Source organism: Mauremys reevesii, linkage group 11, assembly GCF_016161935.1.
Source record: "Mauremys reevesii isolate NIE-2019 linkage group 11, ASM1616193v1, whole genome shotgun sequence".
NCBI classification, from domain to species: Eukaryota; Metazoa; Chordata; order Testudines; family Geoemydidae; genus Mauremys; species Mauremys reevesii.
In genome coordinates, this window is record NC_052633.1 from 29343315 (window position 1) to 29367697 (window position 24383).

At 39.9% G+C, this 24383-nt stretch overlaps 1 protein-coding gene across 4 annotated transcripts in view; it reads left to right on the forward strand.

The window, feature by feature from the left end:
* Positions 1 to 24383, forward strand: part of TFPI (tissue factor pathway inhibitor) — a 147154-nt gene that overhangs the window by 91872 nt on the left and 30899 nt on the right. For 3 of the 4 annotated variants that reach the window (XM_039494714.1, XM_039494718.1, XM_039494717.1), the window contains exon 2: positions 15699 to 15820. In XM_039494714.1, the coding sequence (XP_039350648.1) occupies positions 15699 to 15820 (122 nt within the window). Of the gene's footprint in view, positions 1 to 3355; positions 3691 to 15698; positions 15821 to 24383 lie in introns of those variants that run through there. The other variant, XM_039494715.1, reaches the window with a different exon arrangement.

Genomic DNA, 24383 nt, shown 5'->3' on the forward strand with positions numbered 1-24383 from the left:
TGAAAGTGTTAAGATCAGCTTAAATGTGTTTTGCTTTTATTTCATTTGACCAAATCTGACTTGTTAGGCTTTGATTTATAATCACTTTTCTACCTGAAGCAGTGCATCTGGTTTGAAGTGTCAGAGGTTCCCCTTGGGATAACAAGCCTGGTACATATCAATTTCTTTGTTAAATTGACGAACGTATATAAGCTTGCAGCATCCAGTGGGCATAACTGGACACTGCAAGACGGAGGTTCCAAGGGTTGTTTCTGGGACCAGAGATATTGGCTAGTGTCATTCACTTGCAAGTTGCTGGGAGGAGATTACCTGCCAGAGGCCGTGCATGAACAGCCCAGGAGTGGGGGTTCTCACAGCAGAGCAGGGTAAGGCTGGCTCAAGGATTGGAGTGACCAAGCAGATCACTGGTCCAGACAACACCAGAGGGGAACATCACAGGTACATTTTGCACATCCCAGGATGCCCTGTGCTCCTTTTCCTCATTTCCACAACACCTAGTGACGGATGGTGTTGCCAGGCGCTGTGGGATTCATACCCACAGTCCATTGCTCTCGCTGTCGACAATGGTGCCCCGAATGTGGACATGATCTGTCGACAGAGGGAGAAAATGTAGACACGCTTTGGCAACTTTGCTTTTGTTGATTATTCCTTGTTGACATAAGTTTTGTTGACAAAACTTGCCAGTATAGACAAGCCTTTAGAAGGTGTTTACAAAAAAAACCTACAAAAGGAAAGGGTGAGGTTATGTGTCGTGTTTCTTTAAACTATAGCAAGCTGTCAGGTGGTAAGAGATGGGGGAAGATTCCAGGATAACTTCCTTAATCTGATGAAGTTCCTCATTCAGTGTCAGAAAGCAACTCTTCCTATTTTTCTTTACCATTGGCACAAGACTGAAGGCTAGATAGTGATGCCTCATCAGGGCATCTGCAGCATAATTCCTTGTTACCTGAGCTATAGGGTCCTGTAAAATGTAACCTGCTGTCAAAATCACTCCATTACAAAGTTGTGCGGAGGAGGGCTGCTCATGTATAATAATTCTTACATCGTGGGTTTTTGTTTCTTTGTTAGCCAGTGGCGAGGCTAATCAGAAAACACCCCTCAGTAAAGGCATCTTGGGTTGGGCTTAGGTCACTTAAGTTATGTCTACACTGCAATTAAATGCCCATGGCTGGCCCATGTGAGCTGACTCAGGCTTATAGGGCTCAGGCTATGGGATTGTAAAATTGCAGTGTAGATGTTTGGGCTTAGGGTGGAGCCTGAGCTCTGGCCCCTCACAAGGTGGAAGGGTCCCAGAGCCCAGGCTCCAGTCTGAGCTGAAATATCTACCCAGTATTTCAAAGCCCTGCAGCCCAAGCCTCATGAGCCCAAGTCAACTGACACGGGCCAGCTGCAGGGGTTTAATTGCAGCGTAGATGTCCCCCTTTTCTAATGACTCTAGGGATTTAAAACTCTCAAATTCCATCTCACTGAATATACTGAATAAAAGCAAAAGACACTAAGAAAGACACCTTGTAAAGATTGCAGGAGCCTGTTAAAGGCACTGCAATTCTTTCCACTGACTTCAGTGGGCTTTGGGTCAGACTGTAAGTCAAACCTTATTTAGTGATGCTGAAAGCTCAGATCAGTCTGGTTTCATCTTCAAAGTCTGTTCCCAACTTCAGTCACAGTCTGTCAGCTCCTAATTATAAATCAAAGAAATCCAAAGATAAATAGTTGTCATTTGGTAAATCATGAGGAATGAATGTACATGTGGAGAACGGGAGCTACCTCATCAAAATCTAAAGGAAAACACGATCATCTTCAAATGAGAGACGCTGTCCTTTGTCCTCATTTTGTGCTTTCTATCTACAATGAAAAATTTGAACTCTGGTTTGATTTCATTACTTATCAAAGTTCTTGTTAGTTAGCCAATTTTTAATCAAAATACAGACATTGTTCTCCCTGCGTCCCTGAGAATATTGTTGTTTATATATGGTTTCTCCAAAAATAAATAAATAAATAAAATAAATTCTGTAATGGGGATAAATAAGCATTCAAGTTCATGGATCTTCACTGAAGTGACTGAACTGATGTCATGACCCTACGAACATATTCACACGCGTAACCTTATTGATGTGAGAAATGCCATTGGTTTCAAAGGAACTACGCACAATAAAAGTTACTTGTGTGTAAGTGTATACAAGATTAGGCCCCAATATATGGCAAGAGAGCTATTGTGTCTGGCTGATCCCTTCCATAGAAACACATGCTAGAATTTACAGATCAAAGTTGAGTGAAATTCAAAGAGGTTTGGAACATGGTGGGGGATGAATATTTTATTTTTAATTTCAGCTGAAATTAGCAAATTTTGTCTGACTTCCATCTAGATCTATAAAACCCTTCATCTGTGCCTAAAACTTAGCATAGTTCCCCCAAAACTGATCTGAGTTTTGGGTTTATAATACTCTAAAGTAGGACAGTTTTGCCTGGTTTAGGGGCTATTCTGAATCTTTCATGATGATTTGGTAAGTAAAGGTTACTAGATTAAGAAAAATAGTATCAGGCAGCATTGCTTGTGATTCAGTTTGTTTCATCCAGTATTTTTACCCAAACTGTAAACCTATACGTCAAGAGATCCAAAAATGGATTAGTGATTTTGGGTGTCTCAATTTTTGAGTGTTCAAGCTGAGATCTTCAGAGAGTTGGTGTTCAGCATTATCTGACAATCAGGCCACCTTTAAGGTTGGGCACCCGAAGTTGGGAACTCAAAACTCACTAGTGGCTTTTGAAAATTTTGGCCTTATGTAAAAGTACCCCATTCTGGGAACATCACCTTTGAAGTTATAAGCTGGTGAAGAGAATTCCTACCTGTACCTCTTGTGTGAGCAAGGACTACTACCACTCAGATAGGGCTGGGGGATTGTCTGCAATGGAGGGCAGGCAATATTTCTAGCAATGGGACAGCTTTTAACTTAACCAGGCGCTCCGTAGGAACCCTGATCCTCAGAGCTTGCTGAGGAGATGAGCTATATCTGCATATCCCTTGCCATGCCCCCAGGTCTTGGGGCTGCACTGGGTGCTCATAAGGCACTTCAGCAGAGAGAAAGTTATAGTCGCCTACAGTAGAAGCCAATGTAGACCCTGTGCTGAATCTAATTCTATATGTAAAATGGATAAGTCATTCCCCTCTTAAACAGAACTTCATTTATTACATAAAGGAAATATGATGCTAGCAGAATACATGGGAAGTTTTAACATATCTCTGTGAAGTAAACAGTGAAGCAACTTTAGGACTGTCATCAATGTACTGAAGTGTACACAAACTGAGTTAGCATTTAGACTTCCTCCTTATCCAGTTTCCTCATACTGGAAGCATGTTTCTTTCGTGATTGCTGCTATTTAGAAAAGTTACCCTAAAACGCAGGCGAGGTCACAACACTCTAAACAGGAAGCTTCCCTACTGCTGCTGATCTCATTGAATCTTAGCCAGAATAACCCTCTCTTCACAACAAACAGAGGAGCAACCTCTGGCAGCGTAATCAGCAGGCTGCTACAGCTGCATTATAGCAGGATCAGATTGCATTTTTCCCATTGTATCTCCCCCGCTCCCAAGTCCTATCTTCAACAAGAATTGATAGCAGAGAAGCAAGCTCAACCGGCTTCAGGAATTCGCCAATTCTCTTTCAAGAACTGCTTACAGGAATTTGGTTGGTGAGTACTTTGTAAAAGTCTTTGTTTTGCAAAAGACTTTCTTTGGGGAAAGACGGCAAGAAATTCTGCCCAAAGGATGTCAAAAGTTGGTTGGTTTTTCCTTAGCATGTGTTAGGTACTGTAGTCAGATGTCCAGATGCAAAGTCTAGTACTCAGGGATTGCAAAAATGTAGATTTTTGTTTTCTAAAGAGACAGCGCTCTTACAATAGGAACTATCTGCTGGTAGTGAACTTGTCAGCATATGGGCATTTTGGCAAGCTTGGAAGTGGCTGCTTAGAACCAAACCATCAGTGAAACATTTTATGCTAATTTAGATCAGTAACCCAGAGTTTGTCATGAAACGTCTCATGCTTTTCAAACAGTGCTTGCACTCAGTTGAATACAGTGGAAGCTCCAGGGAGAGAGGCAGATTTATTCAGGCAGAGTTTGTGGTCCGTCTGCTAGACTATTTTCAAATCCTAGGAGCCCATGCCTTTAGAGGCAATTACAGTTCTAAGAATCAGCAGAATGCTCTGTCTGCTGTAGCAGAATTACACAAATCTCATGTAACTATAAATCAATTTCACTCATTATTAAAATCAAAAGAATATTTTCTCTGTCTTGTCCATAGATTATTTAAACAATGAACAAGGTAATGACTGTTGTCATACTGAATGAAAAAATAGAACAAGCAACAAAAAATGATTAGTGCAATATTTTACTTCGGATCAGCGTGAACTTGAGCTTCTTTTATGATAACTCTGTAATGAAAACACAATGATATTTAACTGGATTTAAAAACAAGTGACAAAATCTAAATAACTACATGCTAGATTTGGTATAGGGAATATAAGAGAAGAAGGATACATAGCACTAATGTTCAGTGAGGGGAAAATGGACAAAGGAGAAAATGATGGGGGTTGGGGAACAGAGATATGAAAAATGTCAGTGTGACTCAGTTCTCTAAAATAGTCATAAAAGTACTTCAGGCAAAATGTAAAATAAACCGTCCTTCCTGAAAGTCTTATGGACAGACGTGAAGGCAGGAAGTTCAGCTGTCGGATAGATAGGAACAATAAGGGCATGCTTTCTGAATTGCCAAGAACTAGCACCTAATAATGTTATGGAACAAAGCTTGGAGGTCACAACAAAACCGAATATTATGTCTTAGAGTCATTAAACTAATGAAACAAATGTAAAGATTTCAAACAAGTAATTTTAACATGTTAAGGGAGGGATCATTGTTTATCCCTAATGGAACCACTTGACAGTTCCATGTAATATTTCATCTTAAAGTAGACATAATAAGCTTTCAAATGGTGTGGGGGGGGAGGTCGGGAGGACGGAGGGCAAGGGTATATTAAGTTGACCAAATTGGTGATGCCTGTCCCCTGCCTAGAATGAAATGTGAAAAGCAAACCTGGAGGAAAATGAATTATTTTTTTAAAATCCTTTAGATTTGGTAATCTAAAGCAATCAGTATCTTTCAGAAACTTTGTATTGAAATTCTGTAAACCTTATCGATGTATGTAGATGGCCTGATCCTAAATTGGTTAGTGTAAACTTCCATATCTACTTTTAAGTCAATGGAGCTAAGTCCACTTGAAAAAGCTGAAGATTTGACCTGAACAGTCTTGTCTAACGTCTACACTACCCGCCGGATCGGCGGGTAGCGATCGATCTATCAGGGATCGATTTATCGCGGGTAGTGTAGACGCGATTAATCAATCTCTGGTCGCTCTCCCGTCAACTGCTGAACTCCAGCTCGGGGAGAGGCAGAAGCAAAGTCAATGGGGAGCCATAGCCATTGATCCAGCGCCGCGAGGATGCGTAGTAAGTGATTCTAAGTCAATCTAAGATATGTCGACTTCAGCTACGCTATTCTCATAGCTGAAGTTGCATATCTTAGATCGATTCCCCCCCACCCACCCCGGTGTAGACCAGGCCTTAGTGTGTAGGCAGAAGACTTTCCATAAAATTGGCCTCAGATCCTTCTGCTAAAATCCCTCCCAAGCTCCTATGTTTCCGAAATATTGCTAGTATTCTAAAAGTTCTAATGTTTTTAGAATCTTTAGAATCTTGAAAATCTAGCAGCTATTTATGTTAATCTTTTATGTTTACTAGTGCAGATTCCAGGGGGAGGGGAAGATGGGGACAGCTCCTCAGCATTGCTCCATTGAAAATTCATGCAAAAATCTAGGAAAAAACAACAAAAACAGAAGCACCTCCCATAACCCCCAAAGACATTTAGTCCTTTCATTTAAAGATGCTAAGTCCTTAAGCAGTAGTGGGTAGTCTGGCATGGACAATAGGGAGATGATAATTGTCCTATCTATGCACACACTCTTTAACATCAGCTTGTTGGGCAGAACCTGATAGCAGGATCTGCTCAAATAGAACTGCCACAAATATAGTTGAACTAAGAATGATCTCCATTCTATGGGTCCTTGAACCATTCTACAGTGGGCATATTATTTTCTGTTAAATTTTATAGAATGTCTCAAAAACAGGAAAAAATATCATTTTCTGTTGATTCCTTCTGGCCCACAAGGCCCTGTTGTCAGCTGCAATCAAGGATTAGCCAGCTGAAGACTTGGCCTTGTGGCATAACACTGAGTCTTGAGCCTAGTGGCGGTCTTAGTACTTGCCCAGTGCTGTTTAGGTGCAGCATGAAAGAAGAGACTCTTTACAGTTGCTTTCCTCCTTAACACATGCAGGGTACCTACATGCCACAGGCCTGGAGTTGGTTCAGGGCCTGTAAGATATTGGGGGACATTTTATAATTGGCACACAGTTTACAGTCCAGTAATTGTTGCTTCATATCAAAACAGGAAGACCAGTCAATCTTCTGAGGTGAATATGAAACGGAAAAATTGGACATTTTTCCCAGCAGACATTCTTCCTTCATCCTTTAGAGTCAGAAATAAATTCTGCTGTGTGCTTTTTTTTATTGTTGTTGGTATTATCATGTCAAAAGCAAAACTTCTGACTGCTTCCTGAAACATCTATATCATGGTTTGTTTAGACTTGCCTTGTTTCAATCACTTTTTATTTTTTAGAGGGAGAAGAAACAGATGCATGAGAAACAGCATTTCAACATTCAAATATTAATTGAGTGCAAACAGAAACCACTGTCTAGTCCTAGCTTTTCCAAATCAAGCTACATTCAGTAAATATTTGTCTTGTAGGGATGCTGTCAGATTAAAAAATGATAGGCCCGGTTTTCTTCTTCCTTAAAGCAGTGTCAGTGAGAAAAACATGGTGCTACCATTTGTTAAAAAGTACTGCGTGGATCAAAATACCTTTTCTACCACAAGGCAAAACCCTGCTTTGGTTAGTTCAATGATGAGAACGGGGACGTAGTCCAGTTTGGGATCCTACTGATTAGTATAAATGGGGGGAAATTATATATATATTTTAAGCACAGTGAATTATCCAAAGGGACTAGTGGACTAAATTAAGTCAGAATTGCTATCTAGTTAGCTATTTTTTCCTTAATTTTAAACTGTACTAAATACAACCTAAACCTATGCACAAAATTTCATAACCTATGTCTTACTGTTCCTGAATTTACCATATCTTTTGCATTTTTCCCCTCTTCCATTTCCTGTGCTATCACTTTGAATAAGTCACTTTCGTGGTCACTGAAATGTCACTTGATGCTTTTTTCTAATGCTGTCAGTTGCTAATATATGAACCCACCTTTTATTTTTCTTTCCATTTAGTCAGACAGAAGAAAATGTTTGCTGCTAAACTATAGTTACTATAGACATTAGTGCAGAACAGGCTACAAAGCAAAATAAGTATATTCAAAAGGTCTAACACTGCAGGTCGTGAAAAATGTATTCCTGAAAAGTGGTCAGAAAACACAGAAAAGTTTGGGTGGTTTTTTTTTCAGCAAAATCCCTACAAATGTGGCGAAAGTTTTCTGCTATTTCTAGCCATTACCATGATATAAAGGGGGAGAGATCCCAAGTTAAGTCTCCTTTGTGCCACTCCGGCTATAGGACTTACAGCCCCTCTATAGAGATAGTTGGGGATTTGCATCATAAAGGAATTCACAATTAGGAGTCCTGTCATAAGGAAGTTTCCATTTGGCTTGCAGCTGCCTCTCTACCACTCACTTTCCCCCACCTTGAGGTAGGGAGGGTCATGGACCAGGTATAGCTATTATTCACAAGTATATGTTATGAAGGTTATCATTAATCAGTGTTGAAAAGGCCTGTATACCACCTAGACCATCAGATAACCTTATGCCACAGAAAACCCCATTTTAGGAATGGTCTAGAAAGTTTTAAAGTTTATTGGGACTACAGTTTGTAACCCCCAAACTGTAAAGTCAAATGCAACAGTTACCATAAGTTCCATTGTACAGAGCTCAGAGGGAGCTCTAGAAGTAACCTATCCTATCTTCTGTCATGGCTTTAAAGTCAATCATCTTGGGACTTACTAGAGGGCATGGTCCCACTGGAGAATTGGAGTCTCCTTTTTCCAGTAGTAAAATGCTCCTGTTTCTAACTCTATGGGCCAATAAGATCTTGAGTTTAAATTCCGATGTAAAGAAAAGCTGTCACTGATGCATGATTGAATCATTCCTGTCCTGAAGTCAATGGGACCACATGTGGACTAAGCTGCTACTCTGGTGGAGTGAGGATACCTGAATCTGTCCAAGTATGCTCAGGAGTTGGGGGAAGTAAATGGAGAGAGCACTAACACACACTTTTCATATTCAGTCCATCCCCTCCTGTCTCCTGCATGCAATTGGCAAAAATTGTACATGCTCCAGCTGCTTCTGCTCCCCAGAGCAGAAGGTCACACATAATACATTTTGAATTGTGCTTTATTGTATATACTACCTTAAAAATAATAATTCCACTTGAATCTTAAATCTTAAGGCCTCCATTGAACATTAAGCTAGCTTTGTAAAACGTTTGGTTTTGTAGAGAGACATTTTTTTGTTAAGCAGCAGTTAAATTTGATATTGGATTTTGTTTTTCTTTTAATCTGATATGAGAAATTCCTAAACTGCAAAAAGAGCCTTAGACGGTAAGCGTTAGAACCTTCACCCATTCCCCGCAAGGTGACACAATATACTAGGAATGTTTGACTCTAGGGGAATTTAGTAAGAAGATAAAGGGCATTCTGTATTGACTTTTCTTGAGAATGAGGCAGATGTGCAATTATACAGGCTGAATTTCCTCTTGGGAAACTACCCAAACATTGGCAATCTCATAAGGGCTACTTTCAATAAAATACTCTTTTCAAAGGGGCAAGGGGGGATGGGAACAGGACTGCAACTGTCTCATTGAGATTTTTTGTCCCTTGTGCAAATGCAGTAATTTCTTCTTAAACTCCCCCAACTGAATATCTTGTTGTTACTAATTACTGTTGCTAATTACTTGGTCAAATGTTTCCCTTTTTGGCTTAATACACAGTATGTTTGTTCTCAGCCTGGGATGAAACCTTTTTGGGGGTTTTGAAGGATTGAACAAAAACTGGTTAAGCAATTTTTGAGAACAAAAAGATATATATTTCCTATCCCTGGAGTAGGCAACCAGAATTCTAGATTTAAACCTGAGGGATTGGAATCCATAAGTCCCAGTATATAGGGAGGGTTCAGGTGCAAACTTGGGACTGATCCAAGGTCCACCTGAGTTTTGGATTAGGCCTACATCATCTTGAGAAGCAGTATGGAGGGCTCCATAAGCATGGAAAGTGGGGCATTAAATAAAATATAGGGGCTCTTCAGGGATTGAAAGTACTCAGAAATCTTTCTCATTCCAAATTCTCCTCAAAACATAAAAGTGAGGCATGGTACAAAATGTCTCTGAATATCTACTTCTGATGAACTCATGAAAGACTGGGGAATTCTAAAATCCAGTTAATTCGGATATTGATTTTACTTCTTTACCCAGCCCAAATGGTGTCAAGTCAGGCATTATCTTTATTCCCTGACAAATATTTATTCTCCACTCACTCTCAAAATAATTGCTGACTTAGAATGTGTCTCTCTCTCTCTATATATATATAATAATAATCCTGGTTATGGATTTAAAAAATGTACTAATGTAAACCACAAACTGCAATTCAGATTTAACTCAGATACTGAATGTAATAGTATATTTCTAGCAGTTCAGGATGCCTTGTACAGAGCTCTTTATTGAAACAATGTGGTCTAGGCCTTTGACCAAATAGTGGATTATAAATGTGATATACTAAAACTGATTCTCTAGCTTCAGATAAAAAAGACTTTCTCCACAAACCTACACACGCAAAGAAAGACATTGGTAAGAAAAGTGCATCATAAGATGCATCCACATCTTAAAGACAATGGATGCCACCCTTACTCATTCTGAGTCATCACAGTCACTGTGGGTAAGGGTGGCAGAATTTGATCCCAAATCAGACCTTTTAGAGCTAGGTACTAAAAGGAATCAGTTGGTTATATTTCTTATTTAACTGGTTTTGTAGGTTTGTGTCACTATCTTGATGCTATATTATTTGCATACAAACTCATTTTATTTTATTTTATTTGGACATGTATCATTCTTATGCATCTCACAGAATTACATGGGGAATTAGATCCATACGGAGAAGCTTAAGCAAATTTGGGACAGTCCTCCTGAACTCCTCCTCAGAGTCGATTTTGGTTTTATTTGTTTGTTTTTCATGCACTGTGTGAAGATGGAAATGGATCCTTTGCCCTTCTTGGCTGATTAGAAACTGGAGACTGTTTAAACCCTTTGGTGACAGGACAGCACGAATACTTCCCAAAGGAAGCACATGCTGCTGGCAACTCTTAAATATGTTCTAGATCTCAAAAGGCCAGGGTGCCTGGCAGCAAGCATTTCAGCTAATGGTCTCACTTAATATTTTGAGAAAGCAGTGGCCAGGCAACACTTAATAAACAGTTTTTTTTTTTTTTAATCATCAAGCAGACCAGTCTGTGACATGGAAACAGCATTAATCACAGTGTCAGTGGCCTTTGGTCAGTGATTTCCTGAGGCTGCTGAGCAGGCCAGATATCAACTGCTGATATCAGCAACATGAATCATGAGTTGTTGCTTTCTTGATTACAATACCTGGAAGGAGTGGAAGGAATATCTTGAAATGTCTCCGCTTTTTTATTTCAGAGAGAGAGCACAAAGGGGAATTGCTAGGCAACCGATCAGTGTCTCCAACAGCCCATAGCTGCAGAGTTCCACAGGCCTTTATCCTGGCACCTCTTGTGTTCAATGTTTACTTTTATTAATATAGTGCCAAAAATGTGCTGGATGCCTGACAGACTAATTAAGCACTTAAATTGCCTAGAAGTGCTTACAGTCTAATTTTAGACATGATACTGTGAGTTAAAGCAGCAAACAGTGAGAATAATGGAATGGAGAACAAAGGTTACAATCATAAGATCACACGGTTATTTAGGTCTGTTAACTGAATGTCTTAACAGTCCCACAAAATATACATAATATTATAAAATATGGGTATGTACACGTATCTATCTACATACAGGTATGATATACACTCTGAAAACCACCTGCTTTTTATAAACCATGTTTTTATCTGGAAGGATTGAATTGAGGTGAAGATGGGAGTGTGGTGCTAGTTATGAACAATTAGAGCCGCTATTCAGTGTGTTCAGTAGGGAACGTATAACCAGGAGGTAAGGGTCTGTGTAAACAGGAGATAAAGACAGTCTTGAATTCACGTGAAGCACAGTGTGTTGTGTCTCTATAATCTCTATAGGGAGGGTGTGAGACTGGAGAAGTTGGTAAAACAGGATGGATAGAGACGGACACAGGCAAGAGAAAGGACTTTGTAACAGACAAAGGATAAAGGGGCAAAACACCTAGCTTGTTTTAAGACTGGGCTTGATGAGTTTATGGGCTATGTGGGCCATCCACAATTGCTATTAGCTAGTATCTTGAACAGCCGGAGATCGGACACTATAGAGGGAGGACACTGAGTTACTACAGAGAATTCTTTCCCAGGTGTCTAGATGGTGAGTCTTGCCCACATACTTAGGGTCTAACTGATTGCCAGGTTTGGGTCAGGAAGGTATTTCCCCCCTGGCCAGACTTGCAGAGACCCTGGGAGGTTTTTCACCTTCCTATGCACCATGAGGCACAGATTACTTGAATTAGAGTAAAGGGTGGATTCTTTGTAACTTGAAGTCAAGATTAGAGGATGTCAGTAACTCAGCCAGAGGTTATGGGCCTACTACAGGAATGGATGGGTGAGGTTCTGTGGCCTGCAATGTGAACAAGGTCAGACAAATATGATTGTAACAGTCCCTTCTGGCCTTAAAGTCTGAGTCTATAAAGGCAAGTCAGAAAGATTAATGCAGATGACAGGGTGAGGTAAGACATGCAAGTAAATTCAGCTGGTGGCATTGAAATGAATTAATTGAAAATATTTGACATCAGAAAGTCAGTCAGTAGTTGTTGGTGGAATCCACAGACCTGTTTGGAAAAAGTACAGGAGATTCTTGTAGCAAGATAACAAGAAACTCCTCTTGTATGGAGGCAGTGGGAGAACTTCCTATGGATCATTCAACTGTGGATGGAACATACCAACTATTATAATGATGTGGGCCATTATAATAGTGCTAGCAATGCTACTATTTAGGGACAGGAAGGAAATAATAATATTTATCTAATGAAAATAGCAGTTGGAGTTTGGGAAGGTATAATATTCTTACTCTGTGTCCAACCCTGAAATCCGTTTTTCCCAGGAGTGAGCCAACTGAAGCTAAGGTGACTACTTGCATAAGTGAGGACCGGGCAGGGAAACATAAAATGCTACCTTTGTGCAGGGCCGGCTCCAGACCCCAGCGTGCCAAGCGCGCGCTTGGGATGGCATCCCGCGGGAGGGCGGCAGGCGGCTCCGGTGGACCTCCCGCAGACGTGCCTGCGGAGGGTCCGCTGGTCCCGCGGCTCCGGTGGAGCATCCACAGGCACGCCTGCAGGAGGTCCACCGGAGCCACGGGACCAGCGGACCCTCCTCAGGCATGTCTGCGAGTGGTCCACCGGAGCCGCGGGACCGGCAACCGCCAGAGAGCCCCCGCGGCGTGCCGCCCTGCTTGGGGCAGCGCAAATTCTAGAGCCGCCCCTGCCTTTGTGAAAAGTACCATGGAATCTCTCTTGACAACATATGGGGAGAACTTCAGTTTCATTGCTGTTTGTATGATTTTTCAGAATTATTTTATTAATTAAAAATCAGTTTGCTTCATCCAAAGACCAATTATTATATCTTGAGCAGAAATTAACCCTTTACAAATCTGGTTCTAGAAATACAGTCTAATCATATCACGTTATCGAACATAACATGGGTTTTGACTTCTTGAAACCTTGCCAAAATATAATATGGATGGATTATTTTAAATGGCAGGGGCAAGAGCTGAAATGAAGCATATGAAACAACTGAAAGGCAAATGTGTTTCTTTGTTTAGTTTGGCAGAAAAATATAATGGAGCCATGAAAGACTTTAACAATGTAGTTTTTCTTCTGTTAAAACAATTCCCTCAATCCCCAAAATCTCATTTCTTATAGAAAACATTGAATGACGATATACCTCAGCATCACTAGCCACATGAAATATTAAAATTTCAATGGGAAAAACCTTTCAAGCCCTACTGGATCCAGATTGAATTTTGGATGACTCATGCATTACAAATTACTTCTAATACTCATTGTGTGCTCTATGTTTTTTTCACTAGATTTTTGTTTTCAGAATTTCATCTCTGCTTTCATTTACATATAAAGGCCAGAGATTGGAATTAAACTGAACAAACAGAAGGAAAAAATATCACTTGTAAATTATGAGGCAGGAGAGGAATGATATTCTTGTCGTTAAGGCACTGACTGGGGACTGAAGGTCAGGGTTCAGTTTCTGGCTCTGCCATGATTTCTGTGTGGCCACTGCAAATAAACTAATCTCTATGGCCCAGATCCTCAAAGATATTTAGACTCCTAACTTTTGAGGATCTGGGCTCATATGCGTCTGTTCATCTGCAAAGTGGTGGTGATAATTCCCTGCTTCCAAAGGCTGTTATGAGGGGAAAAAATGTTAAATGTTTGTGGGTTGCTCAAGTACTATAATGATGAGAACATCTAATTTCCTGGGCAGATAGAAATGATAGACGTAGATTACAGCTAGTAATGCTTTCATTTTTCTAGTGAACTAAAAGTTTGGCCCAGAGTCTGTCTCAGACAAAATTCCTCTCATAAATCCATGTTCAAATAACCAAAGAAAATGACACCTCCCATGTATCTGATGTAACAAGCTCAGCCAGGCAGGATTGAGATAATAGGGCCGTTCTTCTTCTGTATCTGAGTTTACAAGAAGTGTGAGGAGAGAGGTTGTCAGGTTGTGTAAGAATCCTGCTGGGGCTTAGGTGCAAGTTAAAGAGCTGAGCAACTTGGCAGCATTGGGACGTGGGTGGTTTTTCACATACCAATCAGAGAAAACTTAGATGCCTCAGAGACTTTCCTGGAAGAAATGTAGGCAACTGGGGAATTTAAGCACCTACAGGATTAGGCAGCATCTGAGCAGGCTTTTGAGGATATTGGTAGGATTACCAACCATCCAGGATTGGCCTGGAGTCTCCAGGAATTACAGATTAATTTTTAATTAAATATTGTCATGTGATGAAATCTCCAGGAATACATCCAACCAAAATTGGCAATCCTAGATCTCAGTGGTGACTATATGTTGGACCTAGGCACCTAAAGCAGAAGTTAGGCCCCTAAATCCCATGATGTATCTAGCCCTAAAGCACAACAAGGATGTTGACTACCTTTGTAAAGCACTGTATCTAGATATTGTTAGGTGAGATAATCTCTGGGTGCATAATGGAGGGGCGAGGAACAAATGTAGTCCTTGCACTTATTTGAGAGCTTGCCTGCAATGAAGAAAAGTGCATGCGCTATTCTTCTAAAGGGTGTTGCAATACAGATAATCCCTCTCTGTATTGGGTAATTGATGGGTGCACGATTTTTCTCAGTGATCTCATTGTCCACTTAATATTCTGGAACAATTAAGGTATCTTTGATTAGTGTGAAGGTGTTTTGTTTCTGTAAAACAAAACAAATCTAGGCACTAAAAGCCAGATTTTCAAAAAGTAGCCTCTAGATTTGCATGCATTCTTTGTCACCCCTGCACCCCTGCATTCTTTGTCACTCATACATACAAATACCATTTTTGCTTGCAGAATTCTATATTCAAATGATTGTGAGCTCAGAGTTGTGTACACAAAATTAGAAACTGCACTGAGATCCTTTGAAAAAATTTGCCCTAAACTTATTAGTCGTTACTAAGAAACTAAATACTAGAAAAGGAGCTTTAGTGGCTTGTGGTGATAAATTATGTGAATGACTTTTCTCAAAATATATAGGGCCAAATTCTCTGCTGGCATAATACTATTTTCTTCAGTGGAATTTTACCAGCAGAAAATATGGCCAATGAACTTAAATTCATCATATTTTGTTTTAAATATATATGTATAGATAGATATATTTTCAGATAGAATCCTAGTTGTTGTGCAATCAATTTAGTTGATCACTTGTACAATGTAAATCTTCTTTAAGGAGTTGAACTGAAGTTGACTTTGGAAACTGAAATGCCGCATCTAAAGAAATCCATGCTCTGGGATCTGATTTAAACTGTATCTTAAAATAAACGTAACTGCTTGGTGACTCTTAATTGTGTTTCTAATCTGTGCTGAGGATGGGATCTCAGAATCAGAGAGCTGAAACCTGATCCCTTGCAGAGCACAGCTGAGAATCTAGGCCTATGTTTTCTTTACACATACATTTCTCTCTCTCTCTCTCTCTCTCACACACTCACACTCACACTCACACTCACACACACACATATCTCACATGAGCTACAGTGTATTTAGTCATATATGTAAAAGTGTATTATACTGTTCAAAATCTTGTGGATCAGGATTTTTTTTTCATATTCTTTTGAACAACATTGTTTCTCAGGAAACTTTATTAAATATTTATTGTATTTGTATGTTATTCAGAAAGATGAAAGAAATGAAGAGAGGCTGTTTCTTAGTTACTACCTTACTCCTGTTGTTGGGCTGTGTCCCATGGCATGCGACTGCAGACTCAAAAGATGGAGAAGACGACCAGGATATCCCAGGTAAGAGTTTACAAGTTTAACTCTTTCGTCATCTGAAATTGCATGAAACAAGAATCATGGACCTTAACCTTCACCACTAAAGCCCAGAGGGCTTTCCTATTGAACTCAGTGGAAACAGAACTGGACCTTATCCAAGCAAAGAGCAGTCCTAAATAATGTATTGGATTGTAGCCCTTGCAGTGAGATACTAAGAATGTGGCATAAAAATGACAGATCTTGTGAAGTAGAGTGTGTGTGTGTGTGTGTGTGTGTGTGTGTGTGTGTGTGTAAACCAGTTGTGAAGCTCTTTCCAAGCTACAGCTTCTGGACTGTCTCCCAACCCTTTTGAAACGCTACAGTTCCAAACAAACCCCATGCCAGCTGCTAACATCACTCCATAAGAGCTATACTGTGCATGTATCCTATGCAATTGGGCAGGGAGTAAGGATTGTTCCTTGCATGTTTGGGGAGTAGGTGGAATCATGGCTGTACTCTCCACATGTACCAGGGGAAGGAATATGATGGGTCTGGTAGTGGGTGGGGATACACCACTCTCCTTCTCTCCACAAAACAGGAGCTCACAGAATCGCTCTTCTTTTCAAGAGTTGTTCCTCTAACGGTGCAATTAAAGACTGCCCCTTACCCAGGCACACCAGTTTTTTCTAGGCATGCCCATTTTAGATACACAGTTACTACATCTGCACAGGCAAGTGTATTAACTGCATGTGACATTAGCTTCATGTGAAAAACTAAGAGGCCATGTTAAAATTTTGATGCAGTTTTCAAAATGTAATAGGACTTTTTCTCTAAGCCATTCAGAACACAGTATGACAACATCAATACAAGGCAAATCCTGGCCTATGGTGACATGGCAGTAATGGGCATATAAACGCATCTGTAAGTAGGCATTCACACCAGATTACCTAATTCTCAACAGGTTGGGCCCAACGCAGAATGGTGTAAAGAGTAGCTCCAGAGCTACTCAGTGGACAGTTGGTTCAAGACTGTTTAGGGGACTAGGAGCTCTCTTAAATGAATTCCCTTCCAGGTGGGCCTCTTTGCATCCTGCCTCTCTGCCATGGGAAGAGAGAGAGGCAGGATCTTGACCATCAAATTGTTGAGTCCTTCAAAGAACATAGAGTATGGGTGTTGTAATAAATGCTTTATCCGCCTTTCTGAGTGACCCTGGTGGCTTGATACCTCCCCCAGCTGGCAGCTCAAATTTAGAGAGATCAACTGGGTGTCCAGTTTAAGGGAAGCTTGTATGTATCAACCAGAGACACCCATGCCTCTTCTCCCTTGCCCCACACTGTCCATAACCACAGAGCAGGGAAAACATTGAGTATACACAGTATCTCATAGATAATATCCCTAAAGGCTATTGGGAATGGAGTCTTAAAACAGGAGGTGGCAGCCACTGAGTGACTGGGAGGATATCAGAATAGGATTAGCACTCTATAGACTCAGGATGGGTTTTATAGCTCTAGCATCAGGGAAGGCATATCTGGCCCAGGATGAACAGTCATCACCCACACCAATGTTCATGAGATAAAAGTATTAATTCTGCATAGTCATCAGCTACAATAGAAATATAGTCAGTGTAGTCAGATTTTATTCCAATCAGTGTCATCAAATTTGAAAATAACATCCTAGCTCTGCACCAAATAAATTCCCTCCTTTCATAATCAGGTTGAGTCATTCTGGATAAATTTGTGCTTACATTTACCTCGCAGCCTTGAAGTCCAAAAATAAACTCCCTTTTTTGCAAAAGCTGACATGACCTTGCATAACATGCATCCTTTCTATACTATACAGTACAAACATTTTCTTTTGACAAACTCGTCGCTTCCTAGTAGTTTGTGAAACTCTTGTTTCTTGTTACAATTTCAACAACCTTGATAAATTGTTGCACAGATCACTTCAATTTCTAGTTGAATTACTAAACTAAAAAGCCTAGTAGACTAAGCTTCACAATCTTTTTGTGGTGGGAGGGAAGGGTCATGAACAACAAAGCACATTGCTTACAGATTACTACTTGTTTTTCTTTCAAGCACAGCTGAAAACTCAAACCCCTTCTCAAGTCTGTGATGCTTTCACAACCAATAACTTGAAAACCAGTCATGAACTCATTATGTTGAGCATTCCCACATCTTGGATCCAGATTCCAAATCAAAGAAATGTTAGTCTTTGAGATATGGAACCAAGTCCTCTTGCATCCATTGAAGACGCCTTAGCACTTTTTGTAAAAGGAAGGCTGCTGTCTGATGTTTTCACCAAATTCCTATTCTATAATTAGGTTTTTCCTACCTAAAATTCCTCCTGCAATTTTCTTAGATGTGGAGTGAAATCTGGTCCCATTGTGGTCAACAGCAAAACTCTTATTGACTTCATTCAGGGCAGAATTTCACTTATGGTGTTTTCTTCCTGTCCTGTAGAGTGGTGTTGAATGCTGCTAAACAGCTCTCATGTGTCACTCCAGAAATGCACCCGAGGTTCTATTTCTGTGGTGGATAAAGTGGTTCTTAAACCCCCCAAAGAACATGTAAAATCATGCTCTGGGATCCTTTTGAATAGAAGAGCCTGTATCAAAAACCCCCATGTTGTTTAAATTAGGGCAGTTTGAAAACTGGAAGCTCAGCAGGATAGAGAGTGTTCCAATATGTTCTGCATGGCGCTGAGAACAGTATCAGTGCTCAAATAATAAATAATTAAAAGAATAAGGGTATCAAAAAGTTACAGAAAATGCCAACCTGCTACATAACTGTTTCTGTGTTGCATAAAGTGTCCCATGATACCACTTGTGGCTGGGTGCCCTTTATTTGATCTGAAGTTTAAAACAAATGAGTCACTGACATTCAAATGTGGTGTTATTATGATGTGAAAGTTTATCAAGAATTAATGTGACAGTCTGAGGATTCAGATATACTGGTAGGAAAAGCTCTTAGCAGTGTGTGGGTGGTAAGTCGTCAAATGAAACTGACAGAGAGAGAGAAAAAGAAACCCCTTTTTCATCAATGACAAGCTGCTTAGTATTGATAATACTTATCAAAGAAAAAAGGCATTTATGAGAAAGCTTATAATGACGACAGCATATCTTTACAAATAAGAATAACTACTGAAAGATGCCTGGGGTGGTGTGAAATAAGTAACCTCAGCAAACAGAAGAGAAAGTGCACATGCAAGCTCTGAAATATTCCTGTGTAAAATCTTTCTAATGCAGATGACTGGATCCCTAGGTTTTATTTTCAAAGCTGAGTTAAAGTGTAGCTCTGCTCTGAAAAGTGAGTTTGTAACAATGCCATTATGGATCTTATATTTATTGTCTCCATGATTTCGGTATTGAGTCTATTCATTTGATAAGTAAATGATGGTTGTTGGTTTTTTAACCATTAGCCCTAAATATTCAACTCAAGATCTAAAAGTCAAGCTGGACTCTTTGGGTATGTCTACCCAGAAAAAAAAGTGCAGTTTTCAACTGTGCTGATCAAGCTTTATCAATATTTCTTGTCTATTCACATAAACCTGGGTTTTACATGCCTCAAGCTACAACATGACTTACTAACAGAATTATAAAGATGTTATATTAGGCCTCTGACATAACACTCTGATGAAACTGTTGATAAATACAGACTTTTTAAATGGTAGCCACTGTACATGGACCCTACACCCAAAAGCTCAGCTGTAAGCATTCCTTAAAACAATGCTTCTGAGAAATTGGATCAAATTCTGATCTCTAGTGCATCAAACGGAATATTCCTGGGTTGTGGGTATATATACCTCTGGTATGACTTTACAGACTTTTCTTCTGGCATATTATATGGATGCTTAATTTATTTTCTTCCTAAGATTAGTCCTCAAGGAGAGATGTTTCTCTTGAAGTTTCATCAGCCTTCACTAAGGTGTAAATTCTAGGCACACCACCAGAATGTAGGGACCAAAATGGAGTAGAATCAATATAATTCAACTGTGAAGGGAGCCAGAAGACTGTGTATGGAGGTGGATCTGCAGCATCTGTAATCAACAGAGCAGTGCTAGGCAAATGCCTTATCCTGTAAGTGTGAAATGGGTAAAGGTGGATCTGTGCTTACACAGATCCACTGGCCAAACTCTCATCCATTTTAGAACTCTTCGTTATTGCTGGGAAAATAAAGCTAATTCCAAATCAACTAAAGGAGATGAGAACTGCTGAGTTTAAAACAATGAGAAACAGCTCTACTAATGCTCCAGAGACTGATGGGATGGTTCCAATCCTCTGAATCCCACAGAAACCCCTTTTTCATATAGTTTATTTACTTGGCCTTTGTACAAAAAGGGAGAATTTGGCCTTTTGTGACTTCAACATTGCACATTTTCTTGAGTCTCTATATTGATACTATAATTCTTAAGAAAATAAATGTGTACACAGCTTGAGACAGTGTAGAACAGGGCACGTACAATACGCACATTTGCAGTCCTACAACAATGTTACAACAGTAGTTTCAGTGTCATTCCCATTGTAAACAGAGGAAAGGCTTTGAGAAGTAAGTTACACAATCATTTGTTTCTGTGGTTTTGATTGGAAAATAGCTAGTTGCTGAGACAGATTATTCTTCTCATTCATTGAGCAGCAAACCTCCTCTTAGATAGTAATTTGTTCATCCTCATCATATGGTTCTATGATTAAATTTACATGTCCGTTCTGCCTTATAATTTGGCTTAATAAGATGAAGACAGTATCATATGGCATAGATGTGACAACGTGTAGGATGCTAAACGTGTTGATGTAGCCATGTGTCTGGACCTCTTGAGTCTGGGAAGCACAAAAGGTTTTTATGCCCTCTTTTCGTGCCCCACTGACCTACATTGATTTTAGAGGCTTGAGTTTTCATGGGTATTCTGAGAAGAAAGAATCACTAACATTTTGATATGATACCCTCTATCTAAGGATCTCAGCACACTTTCAACCAGTATGAACTGACCCTCACAGCACCAGTTTGAGGTAGGTAAATATCTGGACCTGGCTGGAAACTGGGAATCCCATTTTGTGGGAAGTTCCAACATTTCAACAACAATAAAATTGGTTGCAGAATAGAATGAAAAATGAAATTGAGACGCTTCCTGTGGCATGGGAATTCCCAAATTGCCTTTTCAAAAGGACTAAATGACAGAGCTGAACAAGGAACTGAGGCTCCCTGGGCTTCTAGGCTGCTCCGTAGCCAGGATGTTTGGAAGCCCTGACTGTGAGGTGGCCCACCTGGCAGAGACCTGGAAATCTCTGGAACCCTGACTCTTCAGCAGTCCCCCTGGCCTGCTGCTTGGACCTGGGAAGCCGAGGAGACCAAGCTGCTTAGGAGCCACAGACCTGTGAGGTTCAGGCAAGTTGGCAGCAAACCAGACATGTTTTCATCAGAACCCTGCCTGACAAGCAGGATTCCATTGAAAACCTACCTAGTTTCCATCAGAATTTTGACAGAATCATTCCTATGGAAGGTGCAGATTTCAGTGAATCAGCATTTTATGATGGAAAAACCTATAAATATCCTATAGATGAGGAAACTGAGATACAGACCTTTAGAGACAATTTTCAAATGGAAGTGACTAAAATTAGGCACTTAGATCCAGATTTTGTTGCCTAGCTACCTGTTTTAGGAACATAAAATCTGATTATGTCCTTTACAGTCTCTCGTGTTCTCATCATAGAAGACATTAATTTTTAAATGGTTCATTTAAAGGCCATGAAGTTATAATATTAACAGTAGTGGAAATTAGTCCTCTCTCTGCAATTTATATAGTTCCATTTAAGTGAATAGAGTCTCAGCTAGAGTAAATCAGCATAAATCTGGCCTTTAAGGGTTTTTTTTTATTAGGCCATTTTTGCAAATTAAAAAATAAATATCAGCGAATAGGCACAGGTTGGCCAACAGCAATGCAGAGTTTTTAGCATTGTGTCTTTAGCCTGACTAGGAGGGACCAGAAGTGATTGGGGCAGGTCAGTGTCTTAGAGGGACTGGAGGGACCAGGCCACATTAGCTTCTGAACTGAGACTGGGCACCCAAATTCTACTTAATGTCAGTTGTGATGTGATGTGAGTTCCTGTCCCCTTTCTCTCTCACCTTGTCCCCTGAGCCATTGCATGGGTATCCTTGTGGGCAGTCTTAAGAGAGCTCAATGCTTTAAATGGCACAAGGAGAATAACGTACGTCCTCACTCTGACTAATTTTGGTGAGGAAAATCTTGCACTACCATATTCTATTTTGTGTGTGTTCTATGGGTAAGTGGAAGGCTTCAGTTTGAAGTGCTGTCAGTTTGGCTTTCAATAAAAGCACACGCATACACCTCTAAAACTTTTACAGCCCTAGGAGGGAAAAAAGGGTGCACAGTATAATGTAAACAGTGAAAGAGCTTCATCCACAGGGGTACTTAACTGGGTCTTCAACTACACTGCTGTCTTAACATCCCCATATAGTCTCAGCAGTACAGTCTAGCTGACAAGATTTCTGCTATAGTTAATATGTCATTACTATCAAGCTATATTGCATATTAAAAGGTATAGATTTCAGCTTTTCAACTCAAGTCAATTTACTTTAATCTAAATATTCTAAAGTTGTGCACACCTTAATGATTTTACAGATTTACTTCTTAATAACGTTTAAAAAATAGAGTGTTTGTGCAGTCCTATGAGTTGCAATGTATAGGTTTATGACTCAGTAGTGTGTGTTATTTAATAGAATGGTGCTGCCCTCTGGAGGACCGTTCTGGTTTGGTTTTGTTCAAAGGCTGCTCTCTACTTCAGTGCTAGAGTTTCCTACTCATTCTAGCTCATTTCCAGCAGCATTTGTCTGGTGTATGGCGTCATCCTAATTATTTAATAGCATTAACACCTAAGAGATCTAAATAGAAAGAACTACAAAGGCTCAACTGTGCCCAATATTTTTTGGGTGGAAGAGAAGAGGGAGGACCTGTCGCCTTACCTTGCACCCTCTGCACAGGGGCTGGTTGCTGTCCATTGGGTGACATAAGGACTGCTCCCTGCTAGTGCCCTGAGAGTGCTAGTTACCTGGTAGGATGATTGGATAGCAGATTTGAGTTCCCCAGGCATTGAACAAAGTGCACACTTCACTCTTTGGGTTACACTGTAACTCTTTCACAGAAACCAGAATTCTTCCTGCAGGTCCCAAGAAGTGCACATTGTAGCAGCTGCTCGTTAACCTTTCCATCAGTAGCTGAGGAGAAATGTTGCCTAAGTTCCAGTGCAGTGCAGTGTGTGTTTTAAAAAAAAAAAAAAAACACAACAACATACAACTCTAGTTTATAAGCTTCACTCTAGCCCCAAATGTCTACTTCCTCTGAGAGGCAGGTATTTTTTTACTCAAATGGCAAGTTCTATTTTACCTAGAGGAAAAAAGGTGGTTAAATCCAAGGGTCATCTAAGGGGAACTAGGTGGTTTAACTAGAGTGGATCAGGAAATGGATGTTCTATTCTGAAAAAAAAAAGTGAGATTTCAATTTATTTTCAAATTGAGATGAAAAGGCACCCCCCCACACACACACACAACAAAATTTAAAAATGCAAAACAAAATTCCAAAATGATTTTAATTTGGGGTCAACTGAAATAATTTTGTATTTTGACCATTTTTCTTTCTTTTTACTTTAGTATATAAAATAAAATAAATTTCAAAACAAAAAGTCAAAGGAACACCATTGAAACTTACTATTAGGAAAATAGTGAAACAACTTCTTGTGACATTTTCAGAATAACTTTTCCAGTTGTGTTCAAAATAAAATTTCATCAAAATCTATGTAATTTGACAAAAAAAATGGTTCAGTCAAACTGTCTAGTTGTAGATGTTTAGTCTTAAACCTGTATGTCTAGTCTTAAACCTGTATGCAGACTATAACACAAGAACTATGGGTCATCCAATTAAATTAATAGGCAGAAAATTTAAAACAAACAAAAGGAAGTACTTATTCACACAACACACACTCAACCTGCGGAACTCATTGCCAGGGATGTCATGAAGGCCAAAATTATAATGGGGTTCAAAAAAAGAACTATATAAGTTCCTGGATAGGTCCACCAGTAGCTATTAGCCGGGATGATCAGAGATGCACCCCCGTGCTCTGAGTGTCGCTAGTCTCTGTTTGCCAGAAGCTAGGAGTGGATGACAGTGGATGGATGACTCTCTGATTGCCCTATTCTGTTCATGCCCTCTGAAATATCTTGCACTAGCCACTGTCAGAAGACAGGATACTGAGCTAGACGGACCATTGTTCTGACCCAGTGTGGTCCTTCTTATGTTCTAAAATTTGAGCTGTTTTGATAGGATATAGAAATCCCTCACCAATCAGAGTTCCACTTCTAGAACTGGGGTTCTGATACAGATGATCTTATTTTTTATAAGCACACATTAAAGCTGTACAAAACATCAAGGGCCAAATATTGTGCCATGCCTTTCAAAGAGTACAGGAGCAAGGGCAAGGGACAGAGCAAAGGTAAAATGGTCTCGGGGTCAGAGCTGTAATCTGGGCCAGTGTTTAAATCTCTAATCCCATTGAAGATATATTGCTAAATTCCCAAACTAACTTCACAACACTTGGTATCAT